General features: G+C 30.5%; 2 protein-coding genes and 1 long non-coding RNA gene across 4 annotated transcripts; 1 reads left to right on the top strand and 2 right to left on the bottom strand.

Annotated features, from left to right (window-relative positions):
- Window positions 1-2,220: 2,220 nt before the first annotated feature.
- Window positions 2,221-2,669, bottom strand: LOC137834539 (uncharacterized). The gene is made up of 2 exons (XR_011084915.1): window positions 2,595-2,669; window positions 2,221-2,439 (listed from the first exon to the last, which is right to left on the bottom strand). It is a non-coding gene; the product is annotated as an uncharacterized lncRNA (long non-coding RNA).
- A 4,196-nt stretch (window positions 2,670-6,865) lies between these two features.
- Window positions 6,866-13,456, top strand: LOC137835856 (protein ROOT HAIR DEFECTIVE 3 homolog 1-like). Of its 2 annotated transcripts, XM_068644586.1 has the most exons (17): window positions 6,866-6,965; window positions 7,051-7,098; window positions 7,192-7,254; window positions 7,357-7,413; window positions 7,616-7,774; window positions 7,861-7,929; window positions 8,019-8,110; window positions 9,324-9,402; window positions 9,599-9,764; window positions 9,848-9,972; window positions 10,518-10,780; window positions 10,851-10,947; window positions 11,032-11,199; window positions 11,358-11,462; window positions 11,813-11,907; window positions 12,460-12,556; window positions 12,911-13,456. In XM_068644586.1, exons 1-17 carry the CDS (start codon window positions 6,903-6,905, stop codon window positions 13,148-13,150), a joined length of 1,986 nt encoding a protein of 661 aa, XP_068500687.1. In that variant the 5' UTR covers window positions 6,866-6,902; the 3' UTR covers window positions 13,151-13,456. The 2 variants fall into 2 exon arrangements, with proteins under 2 accessions (XP_068500687.1, XP_068500686.1); XM_068644585.1 differs by having other exon boundaries at window positions 7,192-7,413.
- Window positions 13,457-14,799: 1,343 nt separating this feature from the next.
- On the bottom strand, window positions 14,800-16,495 carry LOC137835855 (EID1-like F-box protein 2). Its single transcript, XM_068644584.1, has 2 exons — window positions 16,308-16,495; window positions 14,800-15,668 (listed from the first exon to the last, which is right to left on the bottom strand). The coding sequence occupies exon 2, from the start codon at window positions 15,648-15,650 to the stop codon at window positions 14,922-14,924; it is 729 nt and encodes a 242-aa protein (XP_068500685.1). The 5' UTR covers window positions 15,651-15,668; window positions 16,308-16,495; the 3' UTR covers window positions 14,800-14,921.
- Window positions 16,496-19,260: the final 2,765 nt, after the last annotated feature.

The raw sequence follows: 19,260 nt of genomic DNA, 5'->3' as shown, positions 1-19,260 counted from the left end.
GGATAAAAGTAAAGATAAATCGGAGAAAAAGATGATAGAAAGAGGATAAAAGTGAAAATGAACGGGAGAAAAATATGCAATTGTAGAGTGCTCCCGAACAAACATCATTGTGCAATGTTTAGTTTTAAATTTAAACTCTTTGAGATATAAAATTTAAACTCTTCACAAAATGACAAATAAAATAAGATATAAAGATAAAGATAAAATTTAAATAAAATAAGATGGTAGTTAAGAGGAAAATCCCCTTTATAAATAGGTATAGAATGTATATATATTACATTAAATAGCATCTCATTTTAGCTGTTTTATCATTAATTTATACATTTAATATAAATTAATATTAATTAACTTTTTTTTTCTGTTAATTCCAAATACTATTTTTTTAGTAGGCTATATTGTATCCATCTTGTTGCAAAACATGATATTCAAATCTACATTATCTTAAGCATTTTCTTCTACATATCCTAAAAGTCAAATTGCATTAATTAATTTATTAATTATAAATATAAACATTAATTTATTTTATCTTAAACAAATGCCAGTTTTCCGTTACAACTCTCTGATATAAAGTTGACCATCAAATTAGGTTTTTTAATTTAAATTTAAATAAAACGTAAAAATTTAACTGAATACGTTAATCTGACAATATGATCACTGGAAGAAAAAAAATTAATGAAGTTTATTTTTACATTATTAAAGATTAAAATCTCCATTAAATTAATTATTATTATTATTATTTTATGTTATAAATAAATATTTATATATATATAAATTAATTAATTATGTAATTATAGTGAAACTTTTGGTAGTAATGTTAAGGTAAAAGAACATTCATATAGATATTTTGTGAGTTTATTAAATTTATGTAATTTTTTGTATGGATTTACCTACCACATTAAAAAAAAACTTGCAATTTATAAAAATAATATCTTGCTAATTTCTCAACAAGAAAATTACCCTAAACCCTCAATTTCTTTATATGAAAAGAGATACTTCCAAAAACACATAAGTTTACTACCACTAACGATGCAAAATCATCATAGTTACCACTAAATTTGCTTGAGATTTCAACTTTTGGAAGGATCTAATTGTCCACAATTCTATTATTTGAAAATAAAAATTCATTTTAAAGATTTTACATCACTTAGAAACAATTAAATCATGTTATTTAATTAAAGTGTATATTTTATTAATTTATAAATATATTTTTTAAAATTGAGTTAAACTCATTTTATGGTATTACAGTCTATTATAATTAAATTTGTTAAAAATGTTATAATACTCATTATTTTGTTATTAGACTTTTTACAAATGTCTAACTTTCTCCTTAAATTATTTATTCTTAACTGTTTGGGAGTGTGTTCAATTGACTATTTAATGAAACTATAGTATATAAATAAAGTTTATTAAGATAATAAAATTTATTAAGAACTTTTTCTTTTTCAGTGTGATTATAAACTCTCTTTTTCACCTATTCAATTAATATAACCAAGGAAAAGTTTACTTTGAAAAAAAAAAATCAAGTATAATTGTTTGGGAGTAACTATAACCAAAATGAATAGTAAGTATAATAGAAGGAAAGAAAGATAAATGAAAATTTGATTTATACACTACATAAAATATGCTTATTAGCATGGGTCAAAAAGGGACACTAGCTATAATAAATGGAGCAAAAACGTAGTTATCATTAAAATTTGGAAACTAATATGCTCGACATAAAAATAGTGGCGAGTGTGTGAGACACAAGTGGTGTATTCTTTTGCGTAGGCCTAGCCTACATGTTTCCTACACAAAATTATATTTTATATTATTTATTTAAAGAAACATGGGCTTAGCCTACATGTTGCCCACACATAATTATATTTTATATTGTTTATTCAAAGAAGTGTGGACTTAGTCAACGGATTGACTACACAATTTTTAAACAAGCGTGGGCTTAACCTTCATAATTTTATTACATATTTAAATTTAATTTAAAAATTTATATATTATGTTTGCGTGGGCTTAACCTACAAAATATTTATTATTTATAGTTTCATTTGTGACCGTTTGACCTACGCATTTTTTTTTTCCTTTTTTTAGTTTATGTCCATATAACCCACGCTTACCCACACTTTATTTAAATTTTGTTAATAATGAAGGTTTAGTGGACACTATTTAGCGTTCCCACGTCACCTTCACTTTCTTTTGCAGCTAATTTTGCTTTTTGGTGTAGTGATATCATTGATAATCCTTTATTATTTTAATTAATAATGATTACATCACCATCTCACTATATTCTAAATGATATAGTATTATTTGAAGGTGGGCTTTTGCAGTAACAAGTGTGCTCCTCACAAATGCATGAAAAACATTTTGAACATATTTCATTACAGACTTGTGGATTTCTGTTACAACTCCCAATTGCATGTCTTGTTGCTTCAGAATTCATGATCATATCTGCATACAAATATGTAAGAACAATGTTATAAATAACAAAGAAAAAGTAAGCAAAAATAAATTTAATTGAGAGAAAAATTACAATAATTATAAAAATTTGGATAATGGGATTGAATGGTGAAAGATAGAATAGAAATAGAGTATGATTTTGTAACCTGAAGAAATGATGAAAAAAGCCAATAAGAATGCTAACATGAGAGAAGATTTTCTTGAAATCTCCATCTTGGTATACAACATCACCTTCGACCCATGTTTATATAGAAAATGAATGAATTTCGAACTTAAGTCCGTTGAGATATTTTTGACCTTAAGGCTCTGTTTGGACTGAGGAGGGGATTTGTGAGGAGGGGAGGGAGTGGATTTGTGAGGATTAGAGAGGATGAGTGAGGATATGTGAGGTTGTTTGGATTGAGGGATGATAGAGTGGATTTGTGAGGATGGTTTATTGTAAGTTTACAAATTTGTCCTTGTTATTAAAATAATGAATTACGATTCTTTTTGTGTGTAGGTTTGAATTAATTAAATTTTTTAATATATTAATTAATGATAAAATTAATAATATTATTAAATGTAATATTCATTAAATGTAGTTAAGTTTAAAGTTAATGTATTCTATTAAAAGTTAATGCATATGCATTTTTTTTTATTATTACTATATTGTATATTATTATGTGTATTTATATCTTTTAAATATCAAATATCACTAAGTAAAAATAAGATAGAAATATTTTCTCTCATCATTTATGAGTTTCAACCTACTATTTTAATAATTAAGCTGCAGTAAAAAATATATTAAACAAATTTAAATTTATAACACAATAAACATAACCAATTTTGATTTGTTGTTACTAACATAAAACTAAAAAAGTGAATCACTAATTTTGATTTGTTGTTACTACCATAAAACTAAAAAAGTGAATCACTAATTTTGATTTATTGTTACTAATATAAAACTAAAAAAGAGAAATATAATAATGAAAAGAAAAAAAAAGAATAATAAGATAAGAAAATCCGTAATAAACCTTAAGAAAATATTTATTTTCTAATGTTCACATTCATCCTCCCCTAGATGCTCACTAATTTTGATTTGTAGTTACTAACATAAAACTAAAAAAAGAGAAATATAATAATGAAAAGAAAAAAAAAGAAGAATAAGATGAGAAACTCCATATTCATAACACATTCATCCGGTGTACGAAAATGAAAAGCAGAGCAAAAAAAATAAAAATGATAAAAATGAATAACATTAACAATTAAACATCCAAGAAAATAAAACTCACTTATAAAGACTATGCATGCTCTTCTTCTTACTCTTATATTCAAGAATGAATCTTTTTATCTAATGAAAATGATGTGAACAGAAGGGATAACGGATAAAGTCAGAAAAAGGAGGAGAGAAAAACGAAAATAAAAATTCTAAATATAATTTCAAATTGAAAAGAAACTTTGAGTGAAAACTAAAGAAATAAAGATATATTTCAAAAAATTAAATTCAAAACTGTTTTACGTTCAAAAACTCCATTCTGACAACTGTTTTAATATTTACAAAATTACAAAATAACTAAAAATAAAATTAATAATTGTTTTATATATATAAAAAACAGTTATGGAGTATAGATATATATAAAAAACGGTTATGAAGGGGAATCCCCATTATATATAAGTATATATATGATTTTTCAGATAATGTTATTAAATAACTATTATTATTTTTTAAATTGTTGTTTAATGTTTTATTAGAAATCAAGAATGAAAATAACTTAATTCCTTATATAACAATATTTTTACTTTTATTTCCCCATCTAGTATTATTTTGTTTTCATTTCCATATCTTACACCATTTTATTTTTATTTCCCTATCTAACACGGTTTCAAAAGTAAAAAAAATAAAAATAAATTAATAATTTCAAAGGTCTAACGATTATTGATTACAAAACTGAAGTGGTATGTGTATAATATTTAAATAAACATTGATTATTATCTTTATTAAATATATTACATTAAATATTCATAAGCATCTCATTTTTAGCTGTTTTATCATTAATTTATACATTTAATATTAATTAACATTAATTAATTTTTTTTCTGTTAATTCCAAATACCACTTTTTCTTTTAACTTCTAACCTCCCAAAATTTGTATATATACTAGTGGAAATACAGAGATGTGTATCCATTTTTTATTTTTTATTTTTTTACTTTTTTATTATTTTTTAAAAACAATTTATCTCAATTTTTTTTAAAGAGAATACGTTGTTATTGAAGTTAATGAAGAAGTGGAGAGAGTAGTTAAAAAAAACATTACACGTGGCAAAGAGAAATAATCAACCTTCAAAATTTAAAATTGTTCTATACTCAAAACTGCATATATAAAATGTTTTAGAAAAAATTGAAAATGACAGCAATGCGGGTAATATTAAAGTAAAATCAAATATTAATATAAAAGCAAAATAAAAAAATAATCAAATATTAATATAAAAGCAAAATAGAAAAATAATTAATAACAGTTAAAGACGAGAATTCTCATTATATATAATTATAAATATCTTAGTATTTTACTTAATTACACAGGTATACTAAAATATAAAAAAAAAAAATTATAATTTAATGGAGATAAGATATAAAATGGAAACAATCACATATTTACACACAAACAGGTTATTGTTAATGTAAGAAAGATCCATTAAGCGAATTAGCAACACTTATTGCAATGTGATTTTAAAATATTATTAAGAATAAAATAGAAAACATATTTTCTTGTAAACTTCAAAAGATCTTGAAAATGAGAAGAATGAAAATAAAGGGTAATTCAATAAAAACGTTTTCCAAATTTAAAGATGCATAAAATAGGCTAGATCGTAAACAATTCTCCACAGAAGAATTTTGTTAAGAAAAAGGGAAAAATGTTTGACACCGTAAAACAAAAATAAAACAGTTTGAAGATAGTTTATAAGAACAAAAGCAAAATTGTAAATGATTCTGTAAGATGAGAGATTAACCTTTCTCTTAACTTTTCAACGTTCTTCAAACCAATCCCGATCCATGCAAATGGGTACGTCTCTTTCATGCATTTTCTCAAATATACTTATCAAAGCCTTTTATTGTAACTTCTTTTTTATCTGCAGCTATAACAGATAACAATGTTTTCATCTGGTTTTTTAAATACTTATCAGTTTGTTATTTAATAATGTTGATTTGATTTGATTCATCCTTATCATTTGATCCGTAACATGTTTTGAATGGCAACGTTATTAACCTCGAATGTGTGTTTATTATGCAGCATATGACAAATGTTGTTCCACTCAGCTTATTGATGGAGATGGTACAATCAATGTTTCTGGAATCGAAAGCTTCATGAAAGAGGTTAAATTAGGTGAATGTGGGCTTTCCTATGCCGTAGTTTCTATAATGGGTCCTCAAAGTAGTGGTGTGTTTTCTATTCTTCATTGTCTCTTAACATATATAACATGCGAGGAGGTGATGAATTCCATTCTCAGAGAAGCCATGTTTAAAAGGTTGTCTTGTTTGGTTTGGACAGGCAAGAGCACACTCTTGAACAATTTGTTTAGTACCAACTTCAGAGAGATGGATGCATTTAAGGGAAGGCATGTTTTTGCAACTCCCATGTATCTCTTAGACCTTGCACATTTAGCAAGGTGGTAACCTCACGGAACTTGCTTGTTTTCAGGTCTCAAACCACCAAAGGAATTTGGATGGCTAAATGTGTTGGCATAGAGCCTTGTACACTTGTGATGGATTTGGAGGGTACAGATGGAAGAGAACGTGGAGAGGTGTTTTTTCCACCTTAACTTGCTCTGATCATTGTGGTCATGGTCCAGATTCTGTTGTCATTTTGTCATTTGCATTCTTGTTTCATATCATTAACTTCACTGAAACATAGTAACATCATACCTTTTTTAATCATAATTTGCAGTAGTTTATGCATTTTAGAAAGTTGACTATTCTAGACCTCTAGTTCTACATTTCCTTGGGAAAAACTAGGACAAAGAGAAATTTTACTTCTGTTTTTGGTTGTTTCTCCATTTTATACTGAAATTGTCTTTCCCTCAGGATGACACTGCATTTGAAAAGCAAAGTGCTTTATTTGCTTTGGCTATTTCTGACATAGTGCTAATAAACATGTGAGTTGTTTTTCGTCTCTTCTTCTTTGGACATATTTACTACAGACATATACTAGAAAATTTCAAGTCTGTGTAGTTGCTGTCATTTTTTAATGTCTTTCAACTCAAATCTTCTTTCTTTGTGCAACTGATTTTTCCTCCTCTTAAATATTTGTAAAGGTGGTGCCATGACATTGGCCGCGAACAAGCTGCAAATAAGCCTCTTTTGAAAACTGTGTTTCAGGTATCTTTCCACAGCCGATTGAATGCAAGCAGCATTTTGCAATCTTCCAAGTTGTTAATTGTTATTTATCTAATTGCATGTTAGTATTTGGTTTCAGGTCATGATGAGATTGTTTAGTCCACGCAAAACAACATTGCTGTTTGTCATACGTGACAAGACAAAGGTGACAAAGCAAAAACTGCTGTTTGTTTAGATACTTCTAAATATTTTCCAGTATTTCATTCTTTACTAACCTTCTCCTTTCATAGACACCGCTTGAAAATTTAGAGCCTGTTTTGCGAGAAGATATTCAGAAGGTAATTCAGTTATTTTACTTCTTAATATGATATCAGAGAATATGCAAATTTTTTGTTCACCTTGATTTCTCTACTTTTTATTTTACCTGGCAGATATGGGACTCTGTTCCTAAACCAGAGGCCCATAAGGAAACCCCATTAAGTGATTTTTTCATTGTAAGATCATCATTCCTTTTTGAATCAGTAAACTTACTAATGCATAGTAGAATTGTATTGGACTTTTATGGTAATTCTTTGGACTTGGATACCAATGACCAGGTTGAAGTTGTTGCTCTTTCTAGTTTCGAAGAAAAGGAAGATCTATTCAAGGAGCAGGTGTGAATTGTTCACTAGCTTCCTTCTGATTTACATGTTGTTGGTATTGAATGACTAATTAAAAGCATGTGGCTGATGTAGCTCACTGTGTATACACATAGATTTGTATCAGTTTAGCTTTCACAGTGTATAACAAAGTTATCCATTTGTAAATTAATAAACACTCTAATTTGCATATGTTAGTGATTAATTTTAAATGTAGGTTGTCAATTTGAGGAATCGATTCCAGCATTCTATTGCTCCAGGTGGCCTTGCAGGGGATCGGCGTGGAGTAGTTCCTGCTTCTGGCTTTTCTTTTAGTGCTCAGGAAATCTGGAAAATCATTAAGGAGAATAAGGATCTTGACCTTCCTGCACACAAGGTAGATATGTAGAGGTTATGGTGCCACTGTTTTTGTTTTACATGTATGTTGAGTTTGTTAATTATGTATGATCCAACCACCTGTAGGTCATGGTTGCTACTGTACGATGTGAAGAAATTGCTAATGAGAAGCATGACCTTTTTGCTTCAAATAAGGTATTTACATTTCTTTTTTGTATAGTTATCTAACACTTGACAATCTTAAGTACTAATGCCATGGAAATTACTTTATTATTACAACTCAGGACTGGTGTGAGTTGAAAGAGGCTGTGCAATCTGGCCCTATTTCTGGTTTTGGGAAAAATCTCAATTCACTCCTTACCACTTGTCTTTCAGAGTGAGTATGGCTAATTTTACGACATTTGTTATGGCTGTTTATTGACTTCGATGCAAATGCCATAGTGTAAGCTCTCTGCTAAATCTAGTTGCTCTAAACTATTTCTGTTTGGAAATATTTGAGTCTTTGCTTTGTTGTTTGATTAAATCGTTGGTTCTTTTTTTATAAGTTGTCTGTGATTGGGTTGATCACGAGTTCAAATTCTGAAACAACCTCTTTCCATAAGCAAGAGAAATGCTGCTCACAACAACCCTCTTTCATACTTTCTTGAAGTGAGAAGCCATTTAGTACTGGGATACATATTTATTTATTTATTAGTTAGAAGTAGATATTAATTACTGCTCTGCTTCTAGTAGTTACCATACAGTTTCTTGGACTCCTTTTCAGTCTCATGGTGGATTTAGGGTTTAGAATTTAAGGTGTCTCATGGTGGATTTAGGGTTTAGAATTTAGGGTCTGTCTTCGACAGGTGAGTACGAGTTATTTGCAAAAGGTACTCTGATGTCTAAGTTAGTAATCGGTATGTGATAGGTGAGGGTAATATATATTGTTCAATGCGTACCTTTGCCTTGATTGGAGTGCATATTTATAGGATCATAGTGAGTCTCCGATATTGGGTCTGTATTAAGGTAAGTTATGGGTTAATCTCGGCATTAGGATAACATGAGACGCTTGTTAGGTCCTTGAGAGCCATTTCAACCATGTCATCAGAGTGGTATTCGGTCAGATGTTTAGACCAAGGGGTCTCGGTGTCGTATAGTACAATTACAAAGAATTAAGACGAAGAGATCTTCATTTAAACAGGAAAAAGAAACTGAGAGAACAAGGACTGATGTCATGAGCGAGGAATGGTTTTTATTGCTCAAGGTGGTCGAAGAGAATGAATATTCACTTCATGGTGTTATTGTTTCTTACCTGACGGTTTTATACATTCAAGGGCAGTTTTATTGCTATGATGTTACACGGTAATTTCAAAAATAAAATGTGGTTTAAGATAAAATCTCAGAAGTTTGTAGTATTTATGCTGCATGCAAGACAAGAATGAAGAGAAGTACGAGAGATAAAGAGAAAAAGAATGAATATATTATTGGTGAATGAAATGCGAACAAAAAAGGAGAGATAATTCTTTACTCCTGTCGTGCATGTTGAAACATTATATGAAAATGACTTGATTTGGATTGAAGGTAAATTGAGATATTTTCTTTTACTCCAGATATGATGCTGAAGCCAATTATTTTGACGAAGGTGTCAGATCGGCAAAACAAAAGCAACTTCAAGAAAAGCTGTTGCAAGTAATTCCTCTTAAGTTCATTCTTGCACAATCATGGGTTTTTATCTTTAATTTCATGTAAACATAAATGAAAAGAGAAACAAAAATTAATGATATTGAAATAAGGCTGACTAATTAAGATATTGGATTGTTGGTCATGTTTATTCTTAGATTTATAATGCTGCTATATTTCCCTTAATGCCTTTTCAATTGGTTAGCTTGTGCAACCAGCATTCCAAGCAGCACTGGGACATGTAAGGTCCAGAGTTTTCGACAAGTTCAAGGAAGCATTTGACAAGGCTTTGAATGGAGGGGAAGGGTTTTCTTCTGCTGCTAATACATGCGTAGAGTCTTGTATGACTAGGTTTGATGAAGGATTTGCAGGTATTTGTTTGAGTCTTATATGCCTCAGTATGATGAAGGATGTTAGTGAATTACAATTTGACACGAATTTGTTATCCTTGTAGATGTTGTCATTGAAGTAGCAAACTGGGATGCATCTAAAGTGAGGGAGAAGCTACGGCGTGATGTTGATACACATGTCTCATCTGTCCGAGCAACTAAGATGTCAGAACTAGTTTCATCATACGAGGTACATGTCTGACATTGTTCATTCATGCTTTATAAATTATTGAGAGTGTTTGATCTTAATGTTTGTGTTGGGTCAAATAGACCAATGTTTACATCTTGTAGCTGGCCATTTGAAATTATAACTAAAAAAGAGTTTCCATTACAGTTATAGGGGAGAAAAAGGAGCAAATTGATGGTTTCATACAATGTATTTTTGTCATTATTTTGCCAATTAATAATGGCAAGTCAAAATTTATGTGAAGTTTTTTTCTTAGTGACACTTGCTAGAAGTTTGCTGTGTTTTTATAAGGTTTTCTTATGAGTAAAATAAATAAATAAATAGGAATCACTTCAAAGAATTCAACCTTTATACATATCACAAGAGACGTACATGACACGTCCAAACACCCAAATCCGATAAGAAACTAACACTTGCCAGCAAACTCAGAACACCTGGAGTAGTCTCCAAACCAGACAATCCAAAACCAACACCAAACAAAAGGACTATGTTTCTATAGGTGAGTGGCTAACTTCGTAGGAGGTTTTCTGATAGTAGTACCCTTGCAGGAAAAACTGAAGGAGGCATTGTCTGCACCTGCTGAAACTCTATTGGATGGAGCTAGTAAAGATACTTGGCCCTCGATAAGGAAACTCCTTAATATTGAGACTCAATCAGCTGTTTCTGGGTTCTCTGCTGAACTTGCCAGATATGATACGGAAGAAGAAACAAAAAAGAGCATGATTATGGCTTTAGAGGATTATGCAAAGGGTATGATAGAAGCCAAGGCCAGGGAAGAGGCTGGCAGAGTTCTAATCCGTATGAAGGACAGGTATGAACCTTATGCTAAGTTGACTTATTAAGTTCTACACTAGAGGCACTTATCTTAAATTTCAATGCAGGTTTTTGACATTGTTTAGTCATGATTCTGATTCAATGCCTCGGATTTGGACGGGTAAAGAAGATATTCGAGCCATCACAAAGTCTTCCCGCTCTGAAGTATGATATATAATTAAGATTCATATGTTGTTTCTATAGCATTTGAGATTGAGATACCCTTTTAATCAAATTTAATCGTTTCAGTGCTTGAAGTTGCTGTCTGTAATGGCTGTAATTCGTTTGGCTGATGCTGATGACATTTATGATATAGAGAAAACTTTAACAGTCGCATTGGCAGATTCATCAAGCGATTCTGGTAAAGATAACAGCATCACAACACTCGATCCACTGGCTTCGAGCACTTGGGACCAGGTGCATTTTTATTCTTGCTACATTATATTTGATAAATGATACATCAGAAATGCAATCTATGAAGATAATAAACCGGTATGTTTTGCATGTTTTCATGAGTTGAGAATATTTTCTATCCTTGTGACTGATCATTCGTTGTGATTTAATTTTCTTTGAAGGTACCAACCTCTAAAACATTGATCACACCTGTCCAGTGCAAATCATTATGGAGGAAATTCAAGATGGAGACAGAATATACTGTCTCTCAGGCCATTTCTGCACAGGCATAATATTCTCTCCATTCTTTTTATGATTTTCAAGGTTCTTCTATTCATGGGATAAATATTATAGAAAAATCATAAGAAATATAAATCCTAAGAATTTATTTTCACTGATATCTATTTTAAAGCAGTAGAATAAGTCAGCTAGTTTTTGTGTGTGAAAGAAATGAGGCTAGGCTACACTTTTAATGCTGCTTGCAGTTGAGGGTAAAGTTGTTGTTTTATGGTCTTGTTTAGGTCTTGCTAACTAGAGGACATAATTGGTTTGGATGCGTATTATGTGGCCATATTGTTTGGTCACTGATCAAACGTTTTACTAACATATTGATGATGAAATTTCTTTTTAATTTCAGGAAGCCAACAATCGTAGCAACAACTGGTTACCTCCACCATGGGCTATTGTTGCTTTGCTTATTCTTGGATTTAATGAATTTATGACAGTTTTAAGGTGGATGCTAATTTTTACCTATTTGATATCTTTCTAACTTCTTCCTTGGAAGGAAATAAGTCTCTGTTCTAGGATGTTTTTGCATGTACCCTATTTAAACTCACTGAAATAGCCATTAGGTTGAGCCCCGTAAGGAGGTCAAAAGACCAGTTTAACTCAATACAAACTAACTAAAACTCCTTGAAAATTCTCTTACTGCTTTCCAACCATGTGATGTGACCAATTAACAACATATATTGCAATCTGCCAAAGGGCTTTGCCCTCTTTACTTCTCCCAAAACCTCAAGGAAATTACATGCGTGGAAGTGCTGCTAACTTGCTAGACACATTTAGCATTCATAAAATACAAAAAAGAGCCTACAATATTATTACTTACACTGCCTAGCAGCTGAACAGTATAAAATGAGTTAACGGTTTTGAGAACTTACTTCAACACCCTTTGTATTTATGAAGCTACTCATCTTAATGTTCAAACCTACAGAAAATTTCTTAATTTTTATCCAACTATTTAGTTTAATTGGTTTCACCCAAATTTGCTTTTCTGTATTGCAGAAATCCCTTGTATTTAGGTGTCATCTTTGTTGGCTATCTTTTCATGAAATCCCTATGGGTGCAGCTAGACATTGCAGGAGAATTTCAAAATGGAGCTGTGAGTATCTTTTGTGATTTGTTGTTGGAGTAATTTCAGGGAAGGTGTAATTGATCTCCAGGAAATATTGTGAACGATTCATTTTACTGGATATAAAATATTGTCTTGATATTTTTCTTATAAGATATGCAACATTTCTGAGCTTCCCCTACTATTATTGGTTTTATAAAAGAGGTTAATCAGCCCATTAGGCGTTTGGAGATGCTCCTACATGCTTCATTACTTGCATTTACCATTCAAATTTAGCATTAAAACAAACTGAAACTTGGAAACCAAAACCTTGTAAAAAAACAGACCCCAACTAAGGTTTACATAGGATGTGTTTAGTATCCTAATGTTTTCTTTTTCTTTCAGCTTCCAGGAATCATCTCCTTGTCTAGCAAGTTTGTTCCAACTATCATGAACCTTATGAAAAAACTAGCAGAGGAGGGACAGGGCACTGCAGGCAATGATGATAGTAGAAATTCATCAAAAAGCTATGAAAGGCCTGTTCCTTCTGGTAGAGTTACATCATCTAGAGCTTCTTCTGGTGTGACTTCTTTGGGCAATAGAACGGACTCAACCGAGTATACCAGTCCATTAAAAGACGAGTAGGTAAAGGTAGTTATCCAACTACTTTTCTCGTGTGATAGCAGATGATTGTTGTTACTTTAGGTGTCAGCCTAGCGAAAATGTCAAATTGTATAGTAATGCTGGGTCTACAGGGTTTTTGTTAGTTCACAGATTTATGACCTGTGTAATTTTTGAAGACATTCAAGGTATGATTTTTGTGCAAGTGCCGCACATGGGGACTATTTGTTCCAAGGTTTTGAAATACAAGTCTCTTCCAGTTAGGTTCTTTAGTTAAATGTTGGAGTTGTGTCTGTTTATATTAGATTTTTAAGATTTTGACTGATGCAACGTAAGATCATGTTTGCTGTCAAATTGGTTATCATGCAATACGATGTATAAGGCAGAGACTGCTTACCAAACATGGTTTTGTATTGTTAAACATTTTGGGGATTATGTTTTGATGCCTGAACAAATAATCACAACAAGTTAAAGTTAAAGTGTAATTTGTAAACATGTCTACCCCATAATACTTAAATAAGGGACAAAATAACCTTTTGAATACTCAAATTGTTCATGTTTATTTCAAACAAATTCATATTTCAATCATACATTGGTTACTTGATAGTTAACTAGATATATAACTTGTGAATAGTTGATAGTTTTGAAACCTTTTGATACATTTGATCGGATTTAAAAAAGAATTTGAAAGCATAATTTTGTTATTAGAGTTTAAAAGTAAAGAGTAACTTGATTAATAGTTTGTTTTAGAAGAATTTCTTCAAAGTTATTTTAGGAAGATAAAAACACGATAAAAAATTTAAATTAATTTATCTACAAATTTTAAAAAAATAGAAAAATTATACAAAAGAATTAGAGTAAATAATATATAAATTAATTTTTTTTATAAAAAACTATGGAAAAGTTTGTCTAGACATGTCTAAATAGAAATATTAAAAAAAAAAATTGAGTTACAGCCATGACATAAAAATAGAGTTGGCTCATACCCCATAAATGTATCAACTGAGACGAAATTCAAGAATACACATTACTAGGGAAAGTCATCTGGAATTTTTTTAATCTTAATTGTTCTGTTCGATAGCATTTTTAATTTATTTGTCATGATTAACGTGTAATTTTTATCTTTGGATAATTAAAAATTACTTTTCCAATTCTTAAATTTCTATTTTATTTTCAAATATTTGAGATTTTCCCATTTGATTTGAGATATATGAAATAATTTGAAAGAATTTGTGAAATTTCAATATAATTTGGAAACATTCATAAGAAGTGAGAATAGGGATTTCAAGGAACAAAATTCGTAAGACTTTATGATTTAGATTTTAATTGGAAGATAAAATGAACAAAAATCCTGAGATTTTATGATTTAGATTTTAAGTGGAAGATAAAAATAAACATTTGGAGAATATTTTACATTCACTTAATTATTAAGAAACGAATTATAAACTTAACTTAATATATTACTTATATATTAAAAATATTTTTATTTCTAATCAATATCCAACATAGTTTGAAATCATTGAAAAATTATTCAAAACAATAACAAAAGGATATCATGTAAATATTCATTTTGTTCCCCAAATGTTTGGTTGAGACAACATTGATCCTTGATGAATGATAGTCTCTGAATTATAGAAAGTGACAGCAAAATTATCCTTCTATGCACAGATAAATTTCCAGCCTCAATTTTCATTTTATATTGAAATAAAGAAGAAAACATAAACAGGAGAGAAATTATGTTTTACAGATACAGGAAAATACCAGATAATCATTTATATTACACCAACTGAGATGCTTATTCAGAATCAGACAATGGTAATAGGGTGCAGAAGCCAAGCATGTGACCGTTTAGGCATACATAATACTCAACACAATCTTCATAGGAACCCAATCTGCAACTAGCACTCTGAGGGATCATATTGGCTTGCAGCATGTTCCACAACTTTGCTTTACAATAAGGGCACACTTCTGTTGGATGAAACTTGGCACTTTTCTTGACAAGCATCTTCTTCACTTTTGAAGCTGAAAATGACTTAAAAACTCCTCGGAAGAACCCTATGTCTCCCTCTTCACCTTGGTCCAGATGCTCGCAAGGATCAGATACATACAAAACATCAGTTCTGCATTGTGGCAAGAGAAAGCTCCTTCCAGATGTTCTAGAAAATCGTGTCTGATAAACAAAATGACCAGGGATGTGAATGTTGGTGAACAAACCACCTTTCTTGCTTCCTGCACAGTAGATAAGCAGCTTCCCCAGGGCTCTCCAGTTCCCATCAACACTGTGACTCCCACTAGACTGCAGATCAAGCATCATTTTTGGAGCTCTTGTTCGACAAAACTCTTTCCACAGAACTCTCTTGGCAAAATCATCAAACCATTTGCATGCACATGACAGAGTAGCAATTAGCTTTGGATTCCAATTCAAATGATAAAATACTAAGAATATCACATCTTCAGTAAAATGCCCTTTAGTGCATTGACAGCTAGATGAATGTACGCATCGGTACTGCTTTGCAAGAATCATTTTCTTCACCTGGCAAAACTGGAAGGAAAATCACAAGTTTATGGCAACCCTTTGGTTTTGAATACTAACTTCATTCAGAACAATAATAATTTCAAAATTATAAATCTGAAGCATACACCAATGCCATACAAGAATAAATAATTCATCTGTTCGGGTTGATCACTAAAGTACTAAAAAAAGAAAAGAAAATATTTCTCCTTCTTCCCTTGTACAGGTATTCCAGAGTACTATTACTTCACCCACTCACTAGTCCATAACTCATAAAACGCCATCTTCTTCTCCTGATTCTAACCACAACTGGAGCAATATATACACAAAATGTGCCATTACCACAAATCATATCAAGTAACTATGTTTATAAATGCTAAACAAGGTTCATTAGGGGGTCAATTACCAACACATAAACACAATTTTCACTGTCTAACAGTGACATTGAAGCTGTAAATTGCAAAACATTTGCTCAATCCCAAAAATCTCAGATAGACAAAATTATCGGACACCCCCACAGAATGCAGGGTACCCCCCAATTCGATACTTAACAGAATCCGCAGTCAAAATGAGAAATTTACAAAAACCCTCGACTCAGGAACCGGTAAAAGTAATTGGGAGTGAATAAATTATTGATTGGGGCAAGAAATTTGAAACTTTTCTACTGACCTTAGCCTCAGCTTATTTGATCCGTCGTAACCATCAAACCCTAGAGAAATCCAACTGCTGCATGCAAATGAAAAGCTAAATTGAAGGGTTGTGGAAGAAAAAGCACGCAATTGCAACTTGAACTTGCTTTTGCTTCAATGGAGGGGCAATTTAGTCCATAAAAGCAGAGAATACTTTGAGGCTGCTTTCTGAAGACAAAAAACGTGGTAGAAGGAAGAACACTTTGGTTGGGTTTATTTTATGTGTTCGTCATATGTTCTGTTCATTAAAAGATTTTCACATGTTTTATGGATGAATTCAATCCAAGTTAAGATTTAGTTTTTTTTTTAATTTCGTTCAAATCATTATACTCTAAGAAAATATTTTTAAATAATTATCATTTATTATGCAATTTTTTGATAATCAATGTTTTATATAATGATACAGGAACTATACTTATAAGATTATGAGTTAATAGTGTTTTAATCTCTAGAAAGTGATCAGATTTTTTGTTCTAATTTTTAACTTTTAAAATTTCTAAAGCTGGATAAATATTTTTGTGTGGAACCTTGATTTTTAGTTTTAAAGAATTGAATTATAATGTTATCTTAATATATTTTAATTACATTGAGAAATATAATATTTGATAGAGTTTAGCTTAAAGATGAAAGCAAAAGACATATTTCTTCCAATTTAATAGATTTTATTTAAAAGGATTCTTTTGTATATCATTATTTAGACAATTAAAAGACCCATTTTTCAACAATTTTGTAAGGATTTAATAAACAAATTTAGAAGAAAAAAATTCCAAAACCCAATCAGCTGTTTGGTAGGTTTAATCTTATACCGGGAATCATGAACACACCAAAACAAAAGCATAGTTCAGACCAACAAAGAATTTTGTTTGGATCTGTCATCAAGTTCCACATAGTTTAAAAACAAAGATAAAAAAAATAATATAAAGCTTTCCACACAAAACATAGTGTGCAATTTATAACATATCATTATTCAATATAAATATGATTTAGTCATATTTTCTTCCTGCATAGTTATAGGTATAAAAAAAGTTTAAATTATCTATAGGTAAAAAATATTTAAATTTATAATCTAAAAGAATATTCTAGATTGTGTTATCTAAAGTGTATTTTGAATTACGGAGTCCAAAAAGGTAATCTAAATTGTAGGTTGTATTTTGAATCTAAAAATGTATTTTAAATTAGTAATATAGAAACGTAAAATTTAAAATGTATCTTCAAACTACATTGTCAGAAAATGTATTTTAAATTATGAAAAAAATACATTTTAAATTATACAATTTGAGTTATATTTTTAAATTGATATAAAAATGTATTTTAGGTTCTACGTCTGAATATTTATATATTACATAATTTAAAATATATTTTAATTAAAACATGTTTTTAGAATTTTCAATATTGAAAATTAAAACATTTTAGATTTTTTCAAAACATCTCGTGTAAGAAATCATGGAGATGAAAAGGGAATGGTATAGGACTTAACATATTAGAAGGAAGCAGTTGATACATAGGCAAGCCCAATAACTTTTGCAGTGAGTACTTGATATATAGGCTCATACCTTAGTTATGGGCTTTTTCTTTTTGCAGCTCCATAATTTCTTGTGACACATTCATCCTTTTTAAAATACCAAAATCACCATTTACTTTATTGATGTTTTTCATTTTGAAATAAGTGGTATAAAAAAAAAATTAAACTATAGAATTTAAAAGATATTTTTAAATTGAAAATATCTTTTGAATTCTATAATTCATAATGAGTTTCTTCAAGAAAAAATACATTCAAAATTATAGAATTGAAAAGGTATCTCTGAATTGTAAAATTTTGAAGATATTTTTGAATTCGGATCATCTTATACTCTTTTTTTTGGGAAAAAAAATTCAGATTACATAGTCGGCCTGAAATATCTTATGAATTTTGAAAATATCTTTTTAATTCTATATTTCGAGAGAAATAAAAAAAAATACATTCAAGAATGGTAGAATCCAAAATATTTTTTTTTTAATAATAAAACAGTCTTTTAACATTATCTATGGGTGCCTGAGAAGCTAGGCAAAAACTGTTGGAAAAAACGGATAATTTTCCCACTAAAACAAAACCCTAACAGAGCTACCCGACAAATAATATTGAATAACGGAGTTCGGCCTGTTTAGTCTAATCTCCGAGCACAGCAAAAACAACTCCCTTTTATTATTATGAGAGAAGATATTACAAATTGAGAATATTCAACAGTGAAGGAGGAGAGTTTAATTTATAACCCTCAAACCTCCTTCCCAAACAATGAACCCACCGATGTGGTACTTGGGATTAAACCAAAATCAACAAATCTCCACCTTGGCTTAATTTCAAGTCCCACCTAAAACAAATCTTCTCAAAACATAACAAAAACAAACTTTGTAATGCTTCAAATTTGCGCCTTCGGGCGCCAACTTCAAATGTGCAAGATATTAACCAAGTCTAAACAGTGTTCAAACTTAGTCCTTGTAACCACCTTGTCTTGTAGCGAACATCTTCTTTATTAGAAAATTCTTCTTTTTTTGCAAATACCCATTTGCACCCAATTGCCTTCTTACCTTTTGGTAATTGTGCCAGCTTCCACGTCTTGTTCTTCTTCAAAGACTGCATCTCCTCTTCCATCGCACCTGCCAAATTACCACTCTCTGAACTCAGAATGGCTTTTGGGTAAGTGGATGGAATGTCATCAACAACTGGAAGTGCATAGGCAACCATATCCATGAAACGAGCAGGCTTCTGAATATCTCGTCTCTGTCTTCTAACTACAATTGGCGCTGTTGAGATTCTTGGGTAGGAACCTCTTCCTCATCTGACTCTTCTTCTTCCATAGGAGAGTCACTTGTGGTATTTCGTGTTGGGATCACCACTGTCTGCTCAAACTCCACCTGCTTCCGAACACACTCCACCTGTTGTGGAGTACTATCAG

The sequence above is a fragment of the Phaseolus vulgaris genome, chromosome 5 (assembly GCF_000499845.2).
Source record: "Phaseolus vulgaris cultivar G19833 chromosome 5, P. vulgaris v2.0, whole genome shotgun sequence".
Taxonomy (NCBI): Eukaryota; Viridiplantae; Streptophyta; class Magnoliopsida; order Fabales; family Fabaceae; genus Phaseolus; species Phaseolus vulgaris.
This window is presented reverse-complemented; position numbering and strand designations above follow the sequence as displayed.